General features: G+C 39.2%; 1 protein-coding gene across 2 annotated transcripts in view; it reads left to right on the plus strand.

The window, feature by feature from the left end:
- The window catches only part of LOC124798034 (villin-1), a 370,930-nt gene that overhangs the window by 96,013 nt on the left and 249,814 nt on the right, over positions 1 to 25,103 (plus strand). Inside the window, exon 2 of one of the 2 annotated variants that reach the window (XM_047261251.1) lies at positions 23,871 to 23,924. The exons of the other annotated variant lie outside the window; for it this stretch is intronic. Within the exon in view, the coding sequence (XP_047117207.1) occupies positions 23,872 to 23,924 (53 nt within the window). The 5' untranslated portion in view covers position 23,871. The remainder of the gene's footprint in view (positions 1 to 23,870; positions 23,925 to 25,103) is intronic. 2 annotated transcript variants of the gene reach the window in all.

Here is a 25,103-nt window from a genome sequence, read left to right on the forward strand (position 1 = left end):
ATCTGAGAACTAAAGATTGTGCAGTAACCCTAAAAATATTAGAGCTTGAACATTTGGAAAGCAAAGCAGTTGAACAGTATACGAGGATTGTCCAGAAAGTAAAATCTGATCGGTCGGGAAATGGACAACACGGTGAAAATCCGAAGAAGCTTTGCAGAAATGTGTTGGGTAGTGTCTAGTATGACCGTCGAACGCATCAAGACGCTCTTTTCAGTTGTGAGCGCACTGAGAGCGAGTAAAGGTGCCTAGAACAACGATGTCTCCCGCCAAGTAGGAGGGCCCGCTGAGAAGCTTCGCCTTAATGAATGCAGCCCACCTAACACAACTGCCACGCACTTCCTTCTTCATGGCAATTCTCAGCCGCACTTTGCAGGGGCAGTGTAGACGCTCCTGCAGCCTTTTCGATGGGAAGTGTCTGATCACCCACAACACAGCCCTAACTGGCTCGTCTTGAGTATCATCTCTGTTCACATGAAACGCTGGAATCGAAGACAATTCTTGGGCGCAGGCTATACGCTGTAGACCAGCGTACAGAATTATCGGAGAGCACAGGCGGCTGCGTTCTATGACGATGGTGTTGGAAGTTTGGTATTACGCTCCGACAAATGTCTAAGTCGGAGCGGCGACTATGTAGAGAAGTATCTGAAAAGTGTAGCTAACTTCTGCAAATAAAACGTTTCTCATTCTGACTGTGGTTTCCATTTAGCGACCAATCGGAACTTACTTTCTGGACAACCCTTGTATATTCTAAGCAATAACAGTGTTAACTGAGTTTCTATAAATGTCAATATTTATATTTGTATCATTAAATATGACTGGATGTTATGCCAAAACATTAGACATTTGTATATTCTTGATAATAAATCTGTCTCTCAGTGCATTAGTGGTTTATTAAATGATTCCTGCAGTTTCAAAACTTTGAGGCCATTTATTTCACTATGGCGTATTTCCACTAACGCTCTTTTTGCACCCAGATACTCAATTCTCAGCCGCACACCGCAGGGGCAATGAAGACACTTCTGCAGCGTGTTCAAGGAAAGTGTTCGATCACCACCATAGAATAGTTCCACCTCTGTTTATATGAACTACTGGCTACGAAGAAAACATTTTTCATTGACAATGAGCTACAAAACACCGTACAGAATTGGCGGAAGGCACAGGCGGGTGCCTTGTATTCCGAGGGTATTGAAAAGTTGGTACAATGTCTAAGTCGGAGCGGTGACTATGTAGGGAAGTAGCCGGAAGGTGCAGCTAACAGTTTCAAATAAAACATTTTTGATTTTCACTGTGGTTTCCATTTGTCAGCCGATCGAACCTTAATAAGCGAATAGCCCTCGTAGCTTGCAAATTCTGTACTACACATAGAATACTTGTCTTATAACCGAAAATGACACACTGCTGTGGCGTGTCTGAAACATGGAAAATATAAAAATTATTACATCCAGCATTTTATAAGCAAGTGAATGTGGATGTGTTATTTCTGATGAAGAAGCGCCAATGACATCGGTTAAATAACGAACTTCTCAGCAGTATCTCATGCTGTCGGCAATGACCCGTTCGTTGGATAAATAAAAAGCGGCCCGGTTGCTACTACAAGAAAGAAGTGAGCTGTCACGTACATACTTAGCCATAAATACACACACACACACACACACACACACACAGGCTTTATTTAATTGTCTTACAAGGAAGCCCGATAAATCTTACAAGATGAAAAGGGGACGGCAGACTTCCTTCCCCATCCTTTCCTAATGCGATGGGACTGATGACCTCGTTGTTTAGTCCCCTCCCCCAAATCAACCAACCAATCGACATTACGAGATGATTATTGGAATAATACGTCCACTCTTCGTATCGTGGAACACCTGTAATAAAAGAAAACGGCTTGATTTCCAACAATAGTAAAATCGAGTAGAGAATTCGTTATGTTCGAAAGAATTCGCTGTTACAGAAAGGAACAGACAGTAAGCACGGAAAGCTGTTGTTTAGCCCACCTTTTCAAGGAAACCACAATTGCGACAGAACAACAGCACTTACATTTCTGTTTCAAGTACCATTCTCATGTCAACGGCTTCACAGTGCAATCATGCAAGCTGTTTCTTGTAAACAGGCGTAAACATTTAGTTTCTGATGTCAGATTCATGTCAGATGAATGTTATCTCCCGACGTTAGACGGCAGAGACGGCTGATACCATCGAATGACGCACATTTTGACTTTTTGCGCCTCTCAGTCCTTTCCTCCCGATTCGTGCAATGTAGTCACTCTCGCCTACCTATTCTGACATATTTTATTTCCGTTTAAGGACAGTTTGCTTTTCTATCATTTGATCCCCAATATCGTTTTACAGTCTTCAGGAGAATAACTACAATATAGTTTGTGTTTAAGGTAACGATATCATAAGGTTACCATAAATGTTAGTACCAAAATCGGGACAAAATCCACAGAAATCCAGTTACAAGATCAGATTGAGGAGGGACTCAAAACGCCTGGAAAAATTAACCTATAGTAAGTAATGAGTAGTAAGTAATGAGCATAACACTTGTATAAATATATTTGAAAAGAACAAAATATTACATAAGTTACATATATATACGATTTGTACACAGATTATTTTATGGACTAGTCGTACTTCTCAGATGCTTTGACAGGTTTTAGATCAGTTTGTTTACCTGTATAATTATAAAACTATACACAGCTCATTCAAAGTTATAAGTGTACTATAAGATGCTGTCGGTCGTTAATACATCAAAACGACTCATTTCTTCAGTCCATTGAGCTCCCCTTAACGAAAAATTTCTCTCTCCATTAGAATTATGTGCTACAATTGAAAACATCTGTTGGTATATCTTAGCAAATCTGTATTTCTTTAGTTTTCATAACCAAGTAACTACAGTTTTCTTTCTCTTGTAGTGAAATCATTATTTTCTCCTTCATGACCTTCACTTCAATCACAGATATGTCACTACTTTCAATTTTCATTTTCTGCATACTAAACAAATTCCACTGAGTGTGAGTAAACCAAAAGAAAGCCTAGATTAAAGGAACAGAACTTTGTATATCTGAAAAAAAAAATCTAGCCATTTCTTCTTGGCACGTAACACCCATTTCCAATTATCATATGAAAGTCTTGAAGCCAGACTATTCTTCAAATGTATACATACTGTTTAGACATAGGTCACCCACAAAAATCTACTTCTTTTCCTAAACATGATAGCCGATGAGATCATTTTGTATGCTAAGTAATGGTAGTTTCACAAAACTCTTTGACGTCGCTGTGAAATTTTTCGGTGGATAGTTGAGAGCAATGATCTTCCGAATTTTTTAAAAATTTCTTTAGTTTTCATAACCAAGTAACTACAGTTTTCTTTCTCTTGTAGTGAAATTATTGTAGTCTCCTTAATGAGATTCACTTCAATCACAGATATGTCACTACTTGCAATTTTCCTTATCTGCGTACTAAACAAACTCAACTGAGTGTGAGTAAACCAAAAGTAAGCCTCCATGGATACGGAATGTGAGGAAAGGATACCTTTATTATTGCTGTGACTTTTGTTCTTACGAAACATAACTGAATGCAGTTTCGTCGTGCAACCTCGTGACTTTAGTGAAAGTTGACATTTTACAGCTCTGTGTTCTGTTATCAGTTCAGCGGTAGCAATAAACATTTCCTCTCTTGTGTTCGGTGTTACAAAAAATTGTGAGTTTTGAACTGAATGCTTCTCCTTGAGTACTTCACTTGTGCTTTTGGATCTCAATATGATGACTTTTGCAAGATTTCCCACCATGCTCAACTGAAAAATAGCAGTAACAAAGTTTGAAGAATGCTCTTTTTCTGAAAATACTGGGGACAGATAATGCAACGGTAAACGAGTTTATGGAACTCAAGTTAACCAAAAACGTAAACAAGTGAATAATGGCTATTATACAGCGTTGCTGACAGCAGTCAAATAAACTAGACATAGTATGATAGTAAGCCGCTGGCTGTTGCTTATATGTTATGTATTAACACATATTAATATACTAAACCACTAGAATATAAATATTCGAGTCTGTTCCTAGAAAATCGCGAAATTTAGCGTCCAGATTGAGCCTGTCTGCGACACTGGACAAAGAATGAAAAATCGAGACAATCCCGATAAATCAGGACTGTAACGTACACAAATGCGAACGAAGGAACAATAAAGACATTCAAACAATGTCAGCAGAATGTTGTGCATCAGAGTATCTGGATTTCATGCTCTTGGTATTACTACAGGAAGAGAAAAAGGCCATTCCGTTAGCTAACCCTGACGATTTTCCGCGCTACTGGTAAGTCGTGCGTTGCTAAAGAATTAAAACTGCTGTGTCTTCAGTACTGGTTACTGCTACGTATTTCGAAAAGACTAAACTCCTCAGTGTCGTAAGCAGCTAGCACTGTGGCATCGTCAACCACAGCTTGGAGTAACCTATCCTATTGGATGTCCCAAATGTAATTTCGCGGGTACACATACAATACCACACGACGAGACGTATTTGAAGATCGTCAAATCAAGGTCGCAAAGCAGCTGCTATAGCTGTAAACGATAACCACCCCCGCCTCACGGCTTTTCTTAAAAAAAGCGACACAACGCAACTCAGTGGCAGCGAACCTTACAGGCGGAAACGGGTGAAAGAATGTCGAATCAAGTTGGCTACAGTTGCCTACGTGAAATCATAGCCTATGGCACGTTTCCCATTAAGATTCGACATCATGGATCTCAAAGAGACTGGCCTGAGCAAAATAATAGATCTGTGATCACAGAATCGAAGCTTGTCGAGCTCTTTGAAGAGCCGTGATTTAATGTTCTGACTGACTTTTTTAACATTTATTTATCTTTATTGATATTCTGAGACCTATCTAACCAAATAGACATGTTTTGTTACGTTGATTTTTGAAACAAGTTATACAAAATTACAGTTTTGTTATTCCTTAAGAGTACCTAATATTTAGCTGTGATCTAGTTTTCTGGCAGTATGCGTTCCTTTGCACTTTTTTTTCTAAGAACAAGCTGTAATGTACTATTAATTTAAGAGTTTTTGAAAGTGATTGCTAACAACTGTTATAAGACTGAGACAGGGGCGACAGATCGCAGCGACCCACTTCACGGGGAAGCGATCGCTTCGTAGATCGCACGTGCGTGGGCAAATCGCAGCGATCGGTCCTTTATCTCTAATCGCTTGGAAATTCCAGGCAATCTGCTGAATTGCATGCGGTGAGTGGCAATATGGTCGACTGGCTGCGACTTGTTTGCATAGATATGAAGCGAGAAGTGGAGGCCAGAGTTGCAATTTAAATTATAAAGTTATACAAAATGCATACTTCGAATTTTTAGTAATTAGCATCTGAAGCTTGTGCTAAAGAAGTAGACAAAATGTGAAGCTCACAACACGCTGAGTTTCATCTGATGATTCTGAATTATTATGTTATTTGTAAAACAGCTACGCTTATTATTTAACTTTTTAACTTCTATACAGAGTAATATTAAGTGGACATTTTAATTCTGAATGTTCAGAGAAAATCTATTAAACAGCTTTACTCTAGTCCCTTGTCATTTCATAAAATCTAACTCTCTCTCTCTCTCTCTCATATAATTTACAGCAAGAGTTCTGGTAATCAGCAGTGCCACTATTGACATTTTTATAGACACGCCGAGATTGCAGAACACATTGTGTCAATACTTACAGCTAAACTATAAGAGTAAGGAATTGACTAATACGTTTTGCTGCCGGTCGGTGTGGCCGTGCGGTTCTAGGCGCTTCAGTCTGGAACCGCGTGACCGCTACGGTCGCAGGTTCGAATCCTGTCTCGGGCATGGATGTGTGTGATGCCCTTAGGTAAGTTAGGTTTAAGTAGTTCTAAGTTCTAGGGGACTGATGACCACAGATGTTAAGTCCCATAGTGCTCAGAGCCATTTGAACCATTTCAACGTTTTGCTGACACACTATAAAATTGAACACGATCCACTTGGTGTCAGTGAAAAATGTCACGTGTTTTGTGACGTAACCTACAGTTCTCAAGTACGTACAGCATTTCGAAACAAGTTTAATAAATTAAATTGCCGGTTTCTGTTTTATTTAAAAATGGCTCTGAGCACTATGGGACTTAACATCTGAGATCATCAGTCCCCTAGAACTTAGAACTAATTAAACCTAACTAACCTAAGGACATCACACACATCCATGCCCGAGGCAGGATCGAACCTGCGACCGTAGCGGTCGCGCGGTTCCAGACTAAGCGCCTAGAAACGCATAGCCACTGCTGCCGGCTCTGTTTTATTTCTTTATTTTAGCAACTATTCGTGGGATTTCGGACATCAGCTACCACTGCTGCTAAGCGTAGCATCTCACTTTCCATAGCAGAACTCAGTAGTGTTGGTAATACTGGTAGAAATTCCATGACAAATCGCTTCTGTATGGCAGTGTGGAGGCGAGCCCTTTATCATCACCAATGGTTTCGGTTCATGACCAACATCACAGTAAAAATGCTTTCACACCACCACTTTGGTAAGGATATCTGGTTGTTCTTTTGATGTTAAGCGGCACTGAGGCGATTGTGTGCCATACTGCCATATTGATGTGACGCGACGTGAAACTTAATTAGTATATGAACTTTTGTATTTTGACGATGCCTGTTTAGCTAAACCAGCAATGATAATAAAGAACATGTAGACAACCGCGTGTCATATTGAAACGTCCCCATAGAAAAATTATACATGACTGTGTTTAAACTGACACACAATATTTTTAGCGCAACGCAGTCTGACTTTTAATAATCCCTACAAAAGAATGGCCCTGGCTAACATTAAACTATACCTTTCACAAATCACTTACCTCACAAAAATCTTCGTTATTCGAACTACTGCAATACAGCGAGCGCCACTACTGCCAGCTAAATAAAAGATTCAAACTACTGAAGGCACTAACTACTGATAGGCATAGTTAGCAAATGAAAGATTTTGATAGAGAACAAATAATGTATTTACCTTACTAGTGTTCAAAAGTCATAATATATACAGCAGTTCATGACATCCATTCTTACAAATGTACTGTTTCTGATGGACACACGTCCAGATCATCCGCTCTCAAAAATCCGCCATCTCACTTCCCCACATCCACCACTGCTGGCGGCTCACCTCCAACTGCGCAATGCTACGCGCTGTTAACATCCAGCTGCCCAGCACTACAATGGCAGACAACAATGCAAACTAGCCACTGACTGCACACAGCACAGCCAGTGATTTTCATACAGAGCGCTACGTGGCGTTACCAATAAGAAAACCTAAACAGCCTGCTTACATAGCCCCCATGCTCCCCACAAAAAATTTTACAAATTGTTTTGGGAGTGGCCAATGCAGATTTGAAACATTTTTTCATAGTTACAATAACAAAGAAATCAAATGAACACACTTATTGATACAATGTTGGTCAAAAGCTAAAATTTTCTCACAGTCCGTAAAGACAGTCCTGATCGTTCATCACAGTAAAATAGCAGTGTATTTCTCAAAGTCTGAGCAGTAAAAGAAAATGCACACGGAAGTAGTGGATTTCCATGCAGTCTTGAAGAAGTAGTGTTGTCTTTCCAACAGAAAGATAGTGCCGACTCTGACATGCAGACAGGTAATGGTCCACAACAGAGCAAACCCCCAGCAGAGTCAGTCGAAATTTTGAATAATATTGGTAGGTAGGTCATCACAGAGTAGACCCACTGTAGTCCTGGTAGAGATTACGGTATTGGTGGGCCACCAGAGGTGCAGACCCACTGTAGTCCTTGTAGAGACGACCAGCAGCCATCTGTTGCGACTGTGCAGGTGCACAATCACCATCGAAGAGTCTTGCAGAGAATATAGCAAGTCCATAAACCAGCACTTGTGCACTCACAAAGTTTTTGGAATTGTCCTTAGAACCAGCAATGCTGTTAACCAGTCCCTTGCTGAATTATTAACACACGTGCAAACACTGTCAGTCCCTACTTCTCACATATTGTCCATATACTATGACCAACAGAAACGTGTGCAGTGAAATGTAACTTACAAGTTAAATATTTGATGAACTGGTGTCAATTACAATTTTATAACATGAGAATACAATAACAAAGGTCCAAAATACATCATTAAAGAACATAACAATACAGATAACATTTGTAGTCATACGGGCTTCACAAAAGAATCGAAATAACATATACCTCAGTGTTACAGGAATTATGACATAAGTACATACATAAAAGATCAGAATAACTTTTGAAACATCAACTTCACACACGAGCAACAAAACAGAACAGATAAATAATGTCTGAACATCTTTACAAAGTAAATAACATAGTATTAGAAAAATTCTACAACATAACTCTCATCAGCTAAACACATAAAGACAGTAAAAACACAAATAAACAAGGGTACACAAACACATAGCAGAATAACACAAGAGGAAAGTGCAGGGTTTGTTTTCAGTGTAACATTTGGTACTGCAGTCCAACCCAAAACTTCATTCCATAGATCTTTCGTCTTATTTCAACATTTGTTTCCACCAAAAAAATCCTATCCAAGCATGCTTTCTGTATTTATATGTTCACATATTTCTTACCTCATTATTTATTTTCCATTATCTTACCTCATCATTTATTTCCAAGAAAATCCTACCTATACCTGTTGTCTCTAAACCCTACTTTTTTGTTCATATCCTCTTTCAAAATACTTTTTTGGCCAAACCATTTTCTTATAGCTTCTCAATGCATTTCTTCCAATTCATCACAACTCGTTCTCTTATATAGCCTACCCCATCTTAAGCTAACTTAAATCTACTGAGCTCAGATGCTAAATTAAGGGATGAAGCAATGCAGCACCACAAAACAATTAACACAAACAGCAATGACAAAAAATGGAAATTGTCAAAGCAAGCAGCAGGAAATCTAAATTAGCAAAGCAATTGCAATATTACAACTAATATAAGGCACTGTGCAGCAAACAAGAAAAATAAATCAGTAGTAAAACTGGCTTAAGAGTAATACAAAGTCAAATTCAGTAACACTATGCTTGGCAAACAGCAGCAGCAAATGCTATAACTTATACCGAAACATGACAAAGGTCAAGCAAAAAAAAAAAAAAAATTACACTAAAGACAACAATGCAGAAAAGGGAAATGTCTATTCACATCTTAATATCTATGTCATTCAAATGGTTCAAATGGCTCTGAGCACTATGGGACTTAACATCTATGGTCATCAGTCCCCTAGAACTTAGAACTACTTAAACCTACCTAGCCTAAGGACATCACACAACACCCAGTCATCACGAGGCAGAGAAAATCCCTGACCCCGCCGGGAATCGAACCTGGGAACCCCGGCGTGGGAAGCAAGAACGCTACCGCACGACCACGAGCTGCGGACTCTATGTCATTAAAGTGGTGCACCACAACTTATTCTACGAAAAATTACCAAGTACTTGAAAAGAAAATTATGTATGCAGTTACTGTTACTAGTCCCTTCTTATTGTTCTTTCCTTTCCAAGTGCTCCTTTTTTTTTAAGAATGTGGATCATAAAGTTATTATCTAACAGATCTGTTGACAGAAAGTGTTCACATTAGCAAATGCATTTAATTTTATTTTATAAAAGCAATGATGCAACACGCCTGGAAAACGGATATCAAATAAAATAAGCAACTATGTACAAAGTAAAGTATAAAAATATCATTCAATAGTCATGTAACATTTCATAAGTTAGTAGAAATTCTCTCAACTCGTGTAGAAAGACGCTTGTCATAATCAGGTGTGCAGATGTAATTATCTTTCCAAGTAATGAGCGTGTCGTATTTGCAATGCTTTCTACAAAGGAATGTCAATAGCGAGGATAATGGCCTCTTTTTTCCTCCGCCTAATGGCTTTCTTTTGTCAGACGACTATCTCTCATCTGCGCGCCCAAAACGCATTACGTCAAGGTCACTTACCTTTCTTAACGAAATATTTACGACAGCAGTTTCCGCTACAGTGGCAGTCTCATATAAAAATTTCACGGGTCGAGAATTTGCGTTGCAAATGTGTAGAAACAAAATCCTATGAATATAACAGTGTCCAAAATATTTTCGTCGGCATTGTGATACATTACGCATATACACACATTTCATAACTATTATTAAAGTGCGATTCTTGGTTTCCAACATACTTTTTCACAAACCAGAGTCCGTAACCACTACTTATTATTCCTTACCTTATTACACATATACATATTCGTCGACACTTCTTCAGTATTTCATCATAATAAATACATATCATAATAAATATTCCTCAACAGCATAATACACATCATCATCGTAATAATAACATCATAACACCTCAGTCAAATCTCAAAATCGTCGTAGCTTCCTCCAATAATTTCAAAACCTAAAAAAAATTCTCTGCTCATTTCAATAGTGTCATTTACCACAAACGTACTATAAAATCATGATCCCATACCAAATACATCATTCAAAGCTCTCATAGTATCACAATGGTTCCGAAAAAATATGAAAAGTTCACCAAGTACAGACAAGATACATTTTCATAAGTGTGAAGTTATCCAGCTGTGTAATTACATAAACACCTGTCACTGATCTAGTGAAAAAAATGTTTGTCTCTCAGTTAAATGATCAGATAGTTGTGTAATTCTGTCTTACAGAAATATGGTACCAATGTGTAATGTTGTATATGCAAATACCATATTAGCTAGGGCTCCTTGTGCTTGCCAAACACATGGTACACAAAGTAAGCATGTACCCCCATGAAGATTAATGTAATTATTCCCTCAGGTGTTACAGATTACAGCTATGGAATGAAATGTATCAGGGAAAACATTTGTATCTTTGTAATTCAAAAATCTTTAAAAATAAATGTTTTAAGTACAAAATTAATCACTCAAATATGTGTCCTTTAGTTCTAAATGTGCGTCTTGCTGTAAGATAATTCTGTGGAAGTGTCGTAGTTATCGTCCTCCGAAATCTAAGTTATCCAGAAGTCAATGTACATACCTCATCACAAACAAAAGTGAAATGCTATGTGTATAGATATCGTAGTTATTACGTACATTACCGCGATCAAGAAAGTACTATACTGTAACGTAATGTTGTGCTACAAAAAAGGCTGTCACGTTGTAGCTATACCACAAATGTTACTACTAAAACATGTTTTACTTTCCAGAAGAATTCAGAAAAACAGATACACTGCAAAAGCAACTATGTAAATTGTGTCACAAATTAGTAGCGTCGTGATATAATCATGTAGCTGTCAAAGAAAGCAAATGCTAAGTCATCTCTAATCCCACAGAAAGTACTTCAAATAAAGAATGTATTTTCAAGTAAACCAAAATGTTGCATTAAAATCTCATTAGCAGTACCTGTATATGTTCTAAGTATGTAAGCCTTATAGTCGTTACGTAATCGTGCAACTAACAAGCAAGAATGTACACACACAATAACACTGTGTCGTCTGTTCACTATAACAATGCACTCGTAAATACTGTCTAAAAATGTTCCCTAGGTTGTAGACTGGATAGTTAACTTCAAAACAGTGTTACATGTTAACAGTTTCTCAGTCTGACAAATTGTACTAGTAGCGTGAAGTGAAAATTTTATAGCAAAGACTAAGTTAAAAAGCAGATTATCTTTCAATAAACGGTTGTACATGTGAAATGTGGTGCGATCCTTTACTCTTCCTAGTACGCAGAGTTACAACTTGAACGCAATTATCATGTTGTATACGTCGGTAAGGAATGCTAAAATTTTTCTCAAGGTTAGCGTCTATGTTATTTTTCTCTGAGCCAGCCAGTGCACGTGGCGCCTGCGGTGCGAGTCATTGTCTGCTATCTCTTTGTTGGTGTGCGTCGTTATTGGGATTAGGAGACCTAACTTCTACAAATTCAGCTTGTTGAGAGGGCCCTGCCCTGTTTGAATCCCGCCAGTTCTCATGAAATTCAAGTCTGTCGTTATGATTATATCGTCTGTCGTCATGTCGGTAGTTCCTGTAGCTTCTTTCTTGTTGGTTAAGTGGTGGAGAATTTCTCCCCGAATCGTAACTGCGCGCTGGACCGTTGCCTCTGAAGTTATTCTGTCTCCCTTGATAATAATTGTTTTAGTTCCAATATTGTCTGTTTCTCTGATTGTCTCTGTGATAATCATTACCGCCGAGAGGTGATCTTTCCCTGTAATTATTACTACTCTGCCAATGGATGTCATACAGGTGGTGTCTGTTTTGGTCACGATTTACGTTGTAAGAATAGCCTTGTCGTGTCCATTTATTATTTCTGTCATTGCGGAATTGTGACGGATGTGACCTGTAATTGTTATGCTCCTGTTTTCGCGTTCCGCGATTGTCAGTGCCAATTTACAATTCTTGTAACAGTCCCTGAAAAGCTTCAATGTCGTCTTTTCAACGTCCTGCCAAAATATTATGTCGTAAATGTTCAGGCAATTTGATTAAGCAAATGTGGATGAGTTCTGAGGGGCTGTAAGGGTTTGACAGGTACTGATTCTTGTGCAACATGTCTTCAAAATATTTCACAAGACTGGAAAATTCAGATTGTTCGAAATGTTTCATCATTATGATGCTATGTTTTACTCGGTCTTGTGTGGCTGGAGACCAATATGTTGAGAGGAAGGCATGATAAAATTCTCCTTCACTGTGGCAATCGTGAATGACCGATCGCATTCTCACAGCTGGTTCATTCTCTAAGTAGCCACACATAAATTCTAATCTATGCTCTAATGACCAGTTGGGAGGAAAACAATGAGATAATTGATGAAGCCACGCTTGTGGATGAATGTCGTTGCCAGAATTCTTAAATGTTTTGAATTTATGTGTAGTAATGAACAGCTTATAGTCAAAATCATCGTGTCGGCGAGTCGCATATCGGTCATTGTTACGTCGTGTCGGCGGTTCCATCTCAAAATTCGGTGCACCTTGCCAATTTCTTTCATAATTTCCGAAATGCCCTGTGTTATTATTTTGTGGCTTTTCCGTATTTCTAAGTCCCTCTTCTCGTGTTGGAGCGCGAGTGTCCTCTGAAATATGTAATTCTTGTATTACTTGTGCCAACTGATCTTGTACTTCCCGGATTTCTCTTTGGTGTTGCGTATTAATTTGATTCTGATTTTGTTTGAATTTCCTAATTTGTTCGTACTCTTCTGTGTCATTAAAGACTATCGGTCTTGCGTCATTCAGATTATCATCTACCTTCGTAGATAAATTATTTAGCTGATCCGAAAGTACTTTCTCTGATAATGAACTAATTTCCTCCATGTGTGTTACTGAACCAATTTTCAGAGTATCTACTGTGTCCTTTAAGTTTTCCTGAGTTTTTGCAAGTAGCGTAACCGAATCGGTAGATGCAACTGAGTCAATTTTAGCCCACAAGGTCTCATGATTTTCATGAACAATGGTTTGCAGTTCTTTTATGGCTGCTACGTGATTCTGTAATGCATTTTCATGCCGCGAAAAAATAGGTTGAAAATGCTCACAAATTTGTGTTTTTACGTCATTACAGACTTCTTGACATTTCGATTCAATGTTATGTAACTCAGTAGTTAAATATTCACGTGTTTGTTCAAGTGTGGTGTCTGACTTCCGAAGATTTTGTTCCATTGTGTCTAACTTTTGAAGCTTTTGCTGTGTTTGTCTCTGATTTTGTTCCATTGTGTCTAACTGTTGCTGCGTTTGTCTCTGATTTTGTTTCATTTGTTGCATTAATTGCAATAATAATGTATTAGTGTCTGGAATCTGTTCCTCTATGCTTTTCGGCAGTGCATTTGCACCGACAACATTCACATTTTGACAAGCAGAAAATGTGTCTTGACTTATTTGAGAAAACTGTGAGGACGCAAAAACTGAATCTACAGTATTTGCAAGATTGTGTCCTGTCATTTCGGATTCCTGAGGCGAGCTGTTGCCGACCGATCGATCGATAATGCTTCCCTGTTCACTAATTGTTCCACTGCCTACACCATTATTTGCAGCCTGCTCCATTTCCCTATGCACAATTACCAAATTACTATTTTGAACGTTAGTTAATTCATTACTCGGCGGCGCTAACACACTGCTTTTGTCTTTACTGTCATTTCTCAGTTTACTTAGGAGCCTAGTATTAAGTTTTTCACACGCCATTATTGTCACAATATTTCACACGACAACACAGAAAAGCACAATTTGAAGAGCAAAATAAGAAAACACATTAGCATAGCATTGAAAATAATATCTAGTTAATCGCAAGCGCAGCTGCGAAATACTTGGTGCAAATCTACATGCATGCCACAACTGTTTTACTGTACAACAATGAAAAACTAAAACTACAAAGGAAATTCCCTCTTCAGTTACGCACTAGCAATAAACAAAGGCTGCACTAATTACACAAACTACAAGAAAATATCAGAAGATTCCAGTGAGGTATCCTCGGCTAAGGGTCGACATATGAAACGTCCCCTTAGAAAAATTATACATGACTGTGTTTAAACTGACACACAATATTTTTAGCGCAACGCAATCTGACTTTTAATAATCCCTACAAAAGAATGGCCCTGGCTAACATTAAACTATACCTTTCACAAATCACTTACCTCACAAAAATCTTCGTTATTCGAACTACTGCAATACAGCGAGCGCCACTACTGCCAGCTAAATAAAAGATTCAAACTACTGAAGGCACTAACTACTGATAGGCATAGTTAGCAAATGAAAGATTTTGATAGAGAACAAATAATGTATTTACCTTACTAGTGTTCAAAAGTCATAATATATACAGCAGTTCATGACATCCATTCTTACAAATGTACTGTTTCTGATGGACACACGTCCAGATCATCCGCTCTCAAAAATCCGCCATCTCACTTCCCCACATCCACCACTGCTGGCGGCTCACCTCCAACTGCGCAACGCTACGCGCTGTTAACACCCAGCTGCCCAGCACTACAATGGCTGACAACAATGCAAACTAGCCACTGACTGCACACAGCACAGCCAGTGATTTTCATACAGAGCGCTACGTGGCGTTACCAATAAGAAAACCTAAACAGCCTACTTACAATATCTTCCATAAAAGATTACTGATTTATCCAGACTGACAGAAAGTGTGTTATATCTGGACTGGAGACTGCGTAGAATGTTAGAAAAGAAAGACACTTGCTTGCGAGAAAAACGTCATCGCAGTGGATGATTATATGGGTGGAAATGACTTTTCGCGTATGTATGGTTCAAATGGATCTGAGCACTATGGGACTTAACAGCTATGGTCATCATTCCCCTAGAACTTAGAACTACTTAAACCTAACTAACCTAAGGACATCACACAACACCCAGTCTTCACGAGGCAGAGAAAATCCCTGACCCCGCCGGGAATCGAACCCGGGAACCCGTGCGTGGGAAGCGAGAACACTTCCGCACTCGCGTATGTATGGATGTCCACTTTCTGTGAAACAGGTTCACTATCTGAAGGTATAGGGACGACATCTTACGATTTTTTATTTTGCCTTTTTGAGTTGCATTGGTGTTTCTTTGCTCTCTAGACACGACAGTTCTCGTTCACATAGTTGGTAGATGATATTTTAGAAATGTAAACTGAATTTTCCGCCGATGCTTGGCAGCACATGATAACAATATTGAATAGGAAAGACTTCCTAATGTTCTGGAAAATTGCATATGTTTGGTCATGAACCGGATTGCGGCTTCTCAGGCCATCATGAATGGCACAAATGCAGACAAAAAAACGTGCGACGTATACAGATATTATTTATACAGAAGTTACAAAAATTATGACACTGAAGTTAAATGCATTTGCACAAAAAGTTTTCTTTCCTGTTTTAGTCAATGTAACTATTTCTGTGTGGCATAAAAAATGTAACACATTCCTATGTAAACACTCTGCATGTCATCATTTTTGTATCTTCCTTGTCACACAAACGTCATTTTATCTGTGTTTGGGACCATCAGTTGTCACTTGATATAGCCTAAGAAGACGAAATCCGGTTCGTAAGCAAATAAATACAATTTTACAGAACACTAGGAAGTATTTGTTATAAACAATAACATTAAGTTGAGGTTGTCACTTGAATATCGGGACCTGTTTGCTCCTAAAATATGAATCCCACTGAACACACTTGGATTTCGATCAGTTTCGCGAGTGTTCAAACGTTGCAGAAGCTTATTAGTCAGAGGTGTCAATGTTTCTGAAGAACCGATCTTTAACAGTGATGGCTGTGCAAAGGGCGATCAAAAAGTTTCCGTTCGAAGGCCGTACAGTCCAGTATCGATATACCAGTCAGGCAAAATAGCCTAGAACATTGAGGCACTCATCCCACCGACCCACCATGTTGAAGATACCCGTTTGGAAAAACACCGTGCCGTGTTGTGTGAAGGAGTTCGTAAGTGCATTTGCACAAAAAAATTCTTTCCTGTTTTAGTTAATGTAACTATTTCTGTGTTGCTTAAAAACTGTAACACATTCCTATGTAAACACTCTGCATGTCATCATTTCTGTATCTTCTGTGTAAATAATATCTGTGTCAGACAAACGACAGGAATTGTCGACACTTCAAGGATTTTTTGAAGGAGCGGAAAAGTGATAATTGCATGGGAAGACGACAGGACTATAGGGCGGGTGCTAGTGTCTCTACCACTTGAGTTGGTCCGTAATGGATGAGGCTGCCCTCCCAGATCGAGCGGCGTGTTATGACGAATCACGTCTAGTAAAGAACTTGATGATGCTTTTTAGTGGGTTAATCATATCTCAAGATGGCAACTAGGTGCCGATACCGGTAATGTGAGTATTACATATTTCTAAGCGATCGCGACGTAAGGAATGATTATATAAACAGCTACGGAATTCCGTTGCATTTGGTCAAGTAGTTTGACCAAAATTATAAATACTGCAGTTTGAATGGTCACAGAGGCCCAGTTGTAGGTATAGGGGGGAAAAAGCACTCAATCCACAAAGGAAATTATGTTCAAAACGCTTATGAGGTTCACCCTAGAATTGCTTATGCGTTTACGATCCATACCAAGTACGACTGATAGAGTATACTGAAGGTATACAAATAACGGCAGCACGAATGGTCTCAGGTTTCTTTTTAATCCACAGGACAATGACACGGAAAACCTGAACTGACAGACCCATATCACTGACCTCAATTTGCGGTAGGATTTTGGAGCATATACTGTACTCGAACATCATGAATCACCTTGAAGAAAACGACTTATTGATACATAACCAACAAGGATTCAGAAAATATCGTTCTTGTGCAACACAACTAGCTCTTTATTCCCATGAAGTAATGAGTGCTGTCGACAAGGGATCTTAAATCGATTCCATTTTCCTAGATTTCCAGAAGGCTTTTGATACCGTTCCTCACAAGCGACTATTAATCAAATTGCGTGCATATGGAGTATCATCTCAGTTGTACGACTGGATCCGTGATTTCCTTTCAGAGAGGGCACAGTTCGTAGTGATAGATGGTAAATCATCGAGTAGAATAGAAGCGATATCTGGCATTCCGCAAGGTAGTGTCATAGGCCATCTGCTGTTCCTGATTTACATAAACGGCCTAGGTGATAATCTGTGCACCCCCTTAAAATGTTTACAGATGACGCTGTAATTTACAGTCTAATAAAATCATCAGACGATCAATTCCAATTACAAAATGATCTAGAGAGAATTTCTGTATGGCGCGAAAAGTGGCAATTGGCACTAAACAAAGAAAAGTGCGAGGTCATCAACATGGGAACTAAAAGAAATCCGATAAATTTTGGGTATACGATAAATCGCGCAAATCTAAGGGATTACGATTCGACTAAATACCTAGGAATTACAATTACGAGCAACTTAAATTGGAAAGACCACGTAGATAATATTGTGGGGAAGGCGAAAAAAAGACTGCGCTTTGTTGGCAGAACTTAGCAGATGCGACAAAGCCACTAAAGATAAAGCCTACATTACACTTATCCATCCTCTGCTCGAATATTGCTGCGCGGTGTGGGATCCTTACCAGGTAGGATTGACGGGGGACATCGAAAAAGGACAAAGAAGGGCAGCTCGTTTCGTGTTATCGCGCAATGGGGGTGAGAGTGTCACTGATATGACACGCGAGTTGGGGTGGCAGTCACTGAAACAAAGGCGGTTTTATTTGCGGTGAGATCTATTTACGAAATTTCAATAACCAACTTTCTCTTCCGAATGCGATAATATTTTGTTGATAGCCACCTACGTAGGGAGAAATGATCATCATAATAAAATAAGAGAAATCAGAGCTAGAACGGAAAGATTTAGATGTTCCTTTTTCCCACGCGCCATTCGAGAATGGAATGGTAGAGAAGTAGTATGAAAGTGTTTCGATGAACCCTCTGCCAGGCACTTAAGTGTGAATTACAGAGTAACCATGTAGATGTAGATGTAGACAGTTCAAGACAGACGTCAGCTATCCCGCGAAAGCTTGCCTCTGTAGTTTCAACAAGTACTAAGTTAAGAATCTAAGAATGCATTACAAATCCCTACGTGTTGCCCCCGAGGGGGGCACTGATGCGATACTAAACTGATGACAGTTTGCCCAGAGGCGGTTAACACTCTCTATTTCCGTGTTCCATATACGACTAGAACGGGCGGAGCCGAAATACTTGGAAGTATGAGATGTACCCTCCATCAAGCACTGTACAGTGACGTGAAGTCTCGGCTTTTCTAGAGATGATTCTTGAAATGAAATAAAATACAACTGTACCATTACCATGTAGCAAACTTCAAGTTACTGGAAGAGAGTAACTGAGGGCGAATGACAGAATTACAGACGAAAATATTGATCAAACTAAGCATTTTTTTTCTCCGTGCCGGAATGTAGTAGGCAAATGGGGTTTGCTGCAATGAATAAAGCATACATTGAATTTTTTACTGGTATTTTATTGAAAATATTAATATATTCACTGACTAACTGGGACTTTCCTGAGGCAGCTCTGAAAGGAGGCAGATCGACGGTTGTCGCCGTGGCCCCTGTTGTGGTCATCTGAAACATGAGATTAACATACCACCCTGATCCTTACAGATGTAATTTTAGTTCTTCGTAGGGATTTGAAAAAAAAAAAAGAGTGAACTTATAGGTGTTTGAAAAATGGCCATTTTTGGCCGAAAAAAAAATACTAAATATCAACATAAAAAAATCGACTACGATGAACTGCAGAGAATTCAATTTGCTTGAAGGGAGATCAAAAATCATTAAAATCGGATAAAAATTGGAGCGTGGGCGACGACAACCATGCCGAAAAACATAGTTTTGAGAAAAACGTGTTTAAAGTTTGACAAGTATTTATCATAATATATAAAAAGGGACGAGCTTGAAACTTATGGGTTATCGTCGATGCCTAGTCCAAAATAACTGTCGCCCCGCTAGTGGATGACCACTTTCTGATATTTTGACCTGATAATCTCTCATTTTCGGCCTAAAAGCCATTTTTGTCGCTGAGCGCATCGCTGCTGACGTCTCTGTCTTCATAGAATCGGCACATTTCATCGCCGATTTTGATTTGAAGGGAATTGGCCACGTGCATTAATGAAGTATGGTCTACATTCAATAGACATGTGGCCAAATTTGAAGCAATATCGACAATTACGCTTCGCATAAATATTATTTTTGGAGCTTATCTCCAAATGAGACTACTGAAACTTTCGTTCACATTTTGAGTAAATCCGCCCAAACAACGCCCCAGCAAATCAGATTTACTCAGGTCTGTATAAAAAGGGAGCGTGAGTATAGAACCGGTTCTCTGATGTCTAGGAGTGCCGCGCACGCTAGGCTTGAAACGCTCACAGAATCATTATTTTTTTGATTTCGCGCATAATATTTTGGGGAATAATTCTTCAATGTTTATACATTCGAATTCCGTAATAAAAAAAATTCGAGTTTTTTTTACCATCACGCTGTCGTTCCACTTTGTGGAGTATGCCGAAACAAAGGCGTCGGAAAACCTAGTAAACCGGGACATAGGGTTCAATTCAAAAAATTTATTAAGGTTTCGCTGGCTATCTCATCCACCAGAGCTGGAACGCGCTGAGCGAATGTACGTTTCAGGGAACAGCAGTGCGGATACCAAAAGGCGTATCAAGTGCTGGGAGTCGAACTCGGCTGTAAATAGCGGCTCGACACCAACACAAGTTCACAGTCAGGTTGGAGTCCAGGCAGCAAGTACGCGAAACAACACAGCTCGCAGCACCTGAGGTAGATGAGTGGGTCGATCTTCGAAATTTTGCTCCTACAATGGGATAAAAAATTCGGCTGGACATTCGAAGGGGACTCCGTTAAATATTGCACAGTGGTTTGCTGAGTATAGTCGGAGATGTATAGTTTTTACAGTTGCTCTCTTGTATAGCTACAGAAGAAAATTGTAATTGGATGGTAATTCAATATAAAAACAATGTTCTCGAAACCAAATTTGGGAAGCTATTCATACTTGAACTCTGCTGAAATTTTATTGCTTTTCATTTTTTCCAGTAAATTATGCTTAAGAAATACTTAAGACAATAGAAAATTTTAGGTACAAGCTAGAACAAGTAATTAAACTATTCTGTGTAAATTCTCCTGTTACAGAGCATAAATTTACTAAACGAATGCGCGACCATAATGAATTTTCGCCAATAAAGCCGTTAGATGACTTCATTCACGATTTATCAAGACTTTTGGCTGTTGCCATGATCAGACGTGTAATTAAGATTAAGCACCATAAGAAAGGGAGGTGTTTTTTACTCCTTTTCAGCCGACAAAATTAGAACACTAATCACCAAATCATAGGACCTGCAAAAAAGCTTAAGTTTTCACTTAAAACTTCCGGGCTGATAGGCCGTGGTCGAAGTATAAAACTCTCTCCTAACGTTTCGTCTCCGACTTCGGGAGACATCCTCGGAGGTACAGAGGCGAACTGCTTACGTTTGTTTTAATAAGACATGTATCGACGTGAGAGGCCAACCGCCAACTCGGCCCAGAGATTTACTGAAATAAAAGTGCCAGGTTAGAGGCAGCGCTGCTGGGTGATATGTAAGTTCTTTTTCATTGAGGTTATATATAGCTTTTTTAATCACAAACACTATAGGTTAAATTATAAAGTATGACTTCAATGTGTACGATTTCACATTCATAAGATTAGCATTATAGATGACTGCAATAGCTACGTGCGGAATTCAGAAAAATATAGCAAGTATTCGTTATATGTTCTTCAAAATTACGTAGAACTTAATTTTTAAATATATTTTGCTTTGACTGTAGACATGGTATTTTTCCAAACAGTCTACTAAATTGTGTGGACTTGTAATACAGATTACAATGGATGAAATTGTTTGATTAACATTACGGTATATTGATAATTTTTTACTTATGGACCGTCTGACAGCAACTGAATAAAACACAATTATTCAGTTGCTGTCAGACGGTCCATAAGTAAAAAATTATCAATATACCGTAATATTACACGCAAGTGAGGAAGACAGGACTACAAAAGTTGTTTGACCCTACAATTAACGCTTATGTCAAGGTAACTCCATTTTCCTCTCAGAGGGTGGTCGGTGCCGCGCATTTTATGTGTATACGACTTGAAAAACGAAGGAAACGTATTCCCCCTAGCGTAACCTCTAGGCGAACACCTGTATCCCAGTAAACTTTCGATTGGTTCTGACAGGTGCCCAGTTAAGGCACAAGTCTTGTTGCAACTGACACTAAAATTTATTTTATGAATCGTACAATTTATTGGGTGATCTTGTTGCAACTGACACTAAACTTTATTTTATGAATTGTACATTTTATTGGGTGATTTTTTAAATTTTATTTTCGTTGGCAGATAGCGTCTTAAGACTGTTATCTATCTTTCATCATTTCTTGATCCTCGGCGTTAATTATTAACATGAAAAATGCCGAGCCGCTGTGCCCAAATTCCAAGTTACACTATAACTGGCGGAGTAAGTCTATTCAAAATATGCCGGAAGAAGGCGATGACGTGCCATCTTCAGTTGGGCCGTGCCTAGAAAAGTCCTGTAGTGTTCAAATCAAACTTCGGCCTGATGACAGCTTTATCTCCACTTCCTACACGCAAAACCTCTCTCTACTGCTTCTTTCATCTCATGTACAGATCTTATGATAGCAGTAGCAAGAAATGTAATGAATGGAAATATGTCAGCGATTTAGACTTCCATTCGCAGCAAGAGGACTCCAAGTTTTCGCATGACACTTGTTATTTTCTAGTCTGACATCAGGTGCCGGCCGCGGTGGCCGTGCGGTTCTAGGCGCTCCAGTCCGGAGCCGCGCTGCTGCTGCGGTCGCAGGTTCAAATCCTGCCTCGGGCATGGGTGTGTGTGATGTTCTTAGGTTAGTTAGGTTTAAGTAGTTCTGAGTTCTAGGGGACTGATGACCACAGCAGTTGAGTCCCATGGTGCTCAGAGCCATTTGAACCATTTGAGCCATCAGGTGCCGGCCGCAATGCGGTAGCAATAAGTGGTTAAATGCTTTGGGAGTGCAATGAAACCCCTGTCGCGTATTGTCTATGTCGGTTCTGAGTGGTCACTTCTTAGAGGTGATTTTTCTGTACATTTTTTTCATTGCTATATTTGCGACCTAGTCTCTTCGCCTACTGTTACAAGTGCTTCTTAAGCTCTCTAAGATTATGCCACTGAAGCGAGAAAACTTCTTGTCGTGCAAAGTATTCTTTACGTCGTATTGAGTTTACCGTAGCTATGGGAACGTACAGGATTCTCTGACGTTGCTGTTCCATAGATATTCCATAGATCATGTATTGCAGCTGACATGTTGCTAATAAATGTTGATTCAAAAAAATTTTATTACCGGTTATAGTCTTTGCTTCAATCTTCGTAAAAACGAAGAGACATTAATGTTTTTTATCTTAGACCACTCACTTCCTATCTTCAGTTAAATTACTTTAGTCGCTGCAAACTGTTTGACTGATCATTTCAGTTTCTGTAAAACCAACCTCCAGCGGGTCTTACGACTTCTGTCTAATTAATTATTAAAGTTTTCAGGACATCTTTGACTAGTATATAGTAAAAAACCTTGCGCATCAACTTAATATCCTTCATAGCTGACAACTCACAATACATAACAAAACTTTGTGCCGTAACCAACTGTAATGCTTTCAAAGTTGCGAGGATCAGTTCGGTAGACGGACACAGCATTAGTCATTAACAGTCTCACAACATTTGATATGGTACATTTAGAATAATACAATTCTTTGTTTACCAATGTACAACAATTCTAAATCAGTGGCGCAGACGAATCCAGCGGCATCTTCTAGTGCGGGGTGGCCGGTGGCCGTTAGGTTTTCCGCGACCAGTACTAATCAAACCCGTCACATAGGAAGTATCTTTCGCTATCGCTCGGTGATATGAAGCAGGCAAAATGAACACAGTTACGTAGTTTCACTTACTACTATGCACTTATTACATTCACGGCATTACTTGATAATAATGATGTTGTGTTGAGAACTTCAACATTTTGTCTGCTCTCAGAACATAAAACATTGTCGCCGTTATTGTGTACCACCTAAAGGAATCCGCATGGAAGGTGAATTTTCTTTATAGCTAGATTAGACAATGTGCGATGAATGATTTTTCATCAACGTTTTCACTTTTAGTACTAACAAAGAACTTTGTCGACACAAACTTCATTTTTTCCGTGCACTAACTATAAATCACGGTATGTTTGCTCTGAACATTTGTTACGAAAGGAATTTGCTTAAAACGTTACGAGCTGGTAAGACTCAATTGTGAAGGACTCGTTGTTAGTGTGTATTTGATATTTTATCTAGAGTTAGAATTTAATTATTCAGTGTAGATGGCGCAATCTGATTTCACATTATCGATTACAGGATGCCTGAATGCAGAAGTGTTCAGCGTAACAGCCTGACCGTCCAACAGGAGAGGTACGTAGACGAAGGTTATTAGTTAGGACAATATCTTTCAGGTCACTAAGGACATCTGTCGTTCTTTCACAAGGTATGATTTAATATAGAAGCTAAAATACTTTAACACGCTGTAAGCGTGCCTCATTCTCTTACACTTCAGCTTTCTGCGATGACTTTATATACTGATTTTCTGTTTATATTTTCGCACTGGAAGGGATAGTCAAATGAAAACGAGACACATCGTAAAAAAAGTAAGTAAACTGTTTATTGTTTCAAAACTAATCGCCTCAACTGTTAATGCATTTGTCCTACTGTGAGACATGACGGCCAATGCCTACATGGAAAAACGTTTGCGGTTTCCTATGGAACGATGATTCTACCATGGCGTCCACCTCTTCGTCCAGAGCAAATCGACTGCCACGAATGTCTTTCTTCAGGACTCCAAAAATTTGGAAATCAGATGGGGAGGGATCGCAGATGTATGGAGGATAAATAAGGGCTTTCCAGCGAAACTTCTGCAGCCTAGTGGAAACAACCTTGAGAATATAGAAAGAGCACGTTAGGTTGGAAGCAAGAAAGGCGATTGGTCGACAACTGTTTATTGGGAGAATTCTAAGAAAGTATAGCGCCTCTATAAAAGGTATCATCAGTAGAACACTGTATGAGCCATACTTGAGTATCGCTAGAGTTTTCGGATCATCACCAGGTGAGGGGTTACATCTGGTGCGAGGACCGCGAAAATAAGAGATCTGACGGCTCGTAAGAAGGCGTAGCCTACTGGTAGTCGGTTTTCTTTCGCTCCCTTTGCGAGTGTAGCAGGAAAGGGAATCCTTGCGTTGGTACAACGTACCGTCTGCTATGCATCATATGACGGCTTTCTAAGAAAAAGTATGTATGCAGATGTTCACATACAAATCTAAATTGCGAAATGGTGCAACGACTTCTTGTTCCTAAATTCTTTTAAGGTCGCAAATACCGATACGCTGCTCGCCTAACATCTGAGCAACGAACCGGAGCATATGCGGCATCCGAGCTGACCTGGACACAGCGCTTACGTCGTCAGACATCCTGTACTTCAACTTACTACTTCCAGCCAGCAGAAAATGTGAGCGCGATTGCCAGGCTTCAATGCGTAGTCTTATCGATGAAGATTACACATCTTTCACCGTCACTATTTAATTGGAAGCTCAGTCTTTG

The sequence above is a fragment of the Schistocerca piceifrons genome, chromosome 5 (genome assembly GCF_021461385.2).
Source record: "Schistocerca piceifrons isolate TAMUIC-IGC-003096 chromosome 5, iqSchPice1.1, whole genome shotgun sequence".
Taxonomy (NCBI): Eukaryota; Metazoa; Arthropoda; class Insecta; order Orthoptera; family Acrididae; genus Schistocerca; species Schistocerca piceifrons.